The sequence below is a fragment of the Solanum tuberosum genome, unplaced genomic scaffold (genome assembly GCF_000226075.1).
Source record: "Solanum tuberosum cultivar DM 1-3 516 R44 unplaced genomic scaffold, SolTub_3.0 contig04101, whole genome shotgun sequence".
Taxonomy (NCBI): Eukaryota; Viridiplantae; Streptophyta; class Magnoliopsida; order Solanales; family Solanaceae; genus Solanum; species Solanum tuberosum.
This window is the reverse complement of record NW_006245124.1, coordinates 1-513: the sequence shown is the minus strand read 5'-3', so window position 1 is coordinate 513 and position 513 is coordinate 1. Positions and strand designations below refer to the sequence as shown.

The 513-nt window shown below is 49.9% G+C and overlaps 1 protein-coding gene across 1 annotated transcript; it reads left to right on the top strand.

Moving 5' to 3' along the window:
* Positions 1 to 5: 5 nt before the first annotated feature.
* Positions 6 to 509, top strand: LOC102597638 (F-box/kelch-repeat protein At1g80440-like; the record flags this gene model as incomplete). The annotated part of the gene is made up of 1 exon (XM_006368087.1): positions 6 to 509. A coding segment is annotated over one exon (504 nt), but the record flags the coding sequence as incomplete, so codon positions are not given.
* Positions 510 to 513: the final 4 nt, after the last annotated feature.

Genomic DNA, 513 nt, shown 5'->3' with positions numbered 1-513 from the left:
TACCGGAGTTGATTGATGGATTGCCGAGGTTTTGCCGGATTGTTGGAGTCGGGTCGGATTTAGTAGTGATTGGCGGGTGTGATCCGGATACTTGGCGGGTTATGGATTGTGTTTTCATTTACAATTTCATATCCGGGTCATGGCGTCGTGGGGCGGATATGCCAGGTCAGCAGAGGTCGTTCTTCGGATGTGCATCGGATTCCGATAGAATGATCGTCGTCGCCGGTGGCCACGACGACGAAAAGAATGCGATGAAATCGGCGCTCTCATACGACGTCGTTAAAGACGAGTGGATTACACTTCCTGACATGGTCATGGAGAGAGACGAATGTAAGGTTGTATTTCACAAAGGTAAATTCCACGTCATCGGCGGTTATCCTACGTGGGCGCAAGGTCACTTTGAGAATGATGCTGAGGTGTTCGACACCGCCACGTGGCAGTGGCAACTGGAAGATGACTTCTTGAGTGTGATCAACACTTCTCCTCATAGTTGCATTGAAGGTGATGATGGGA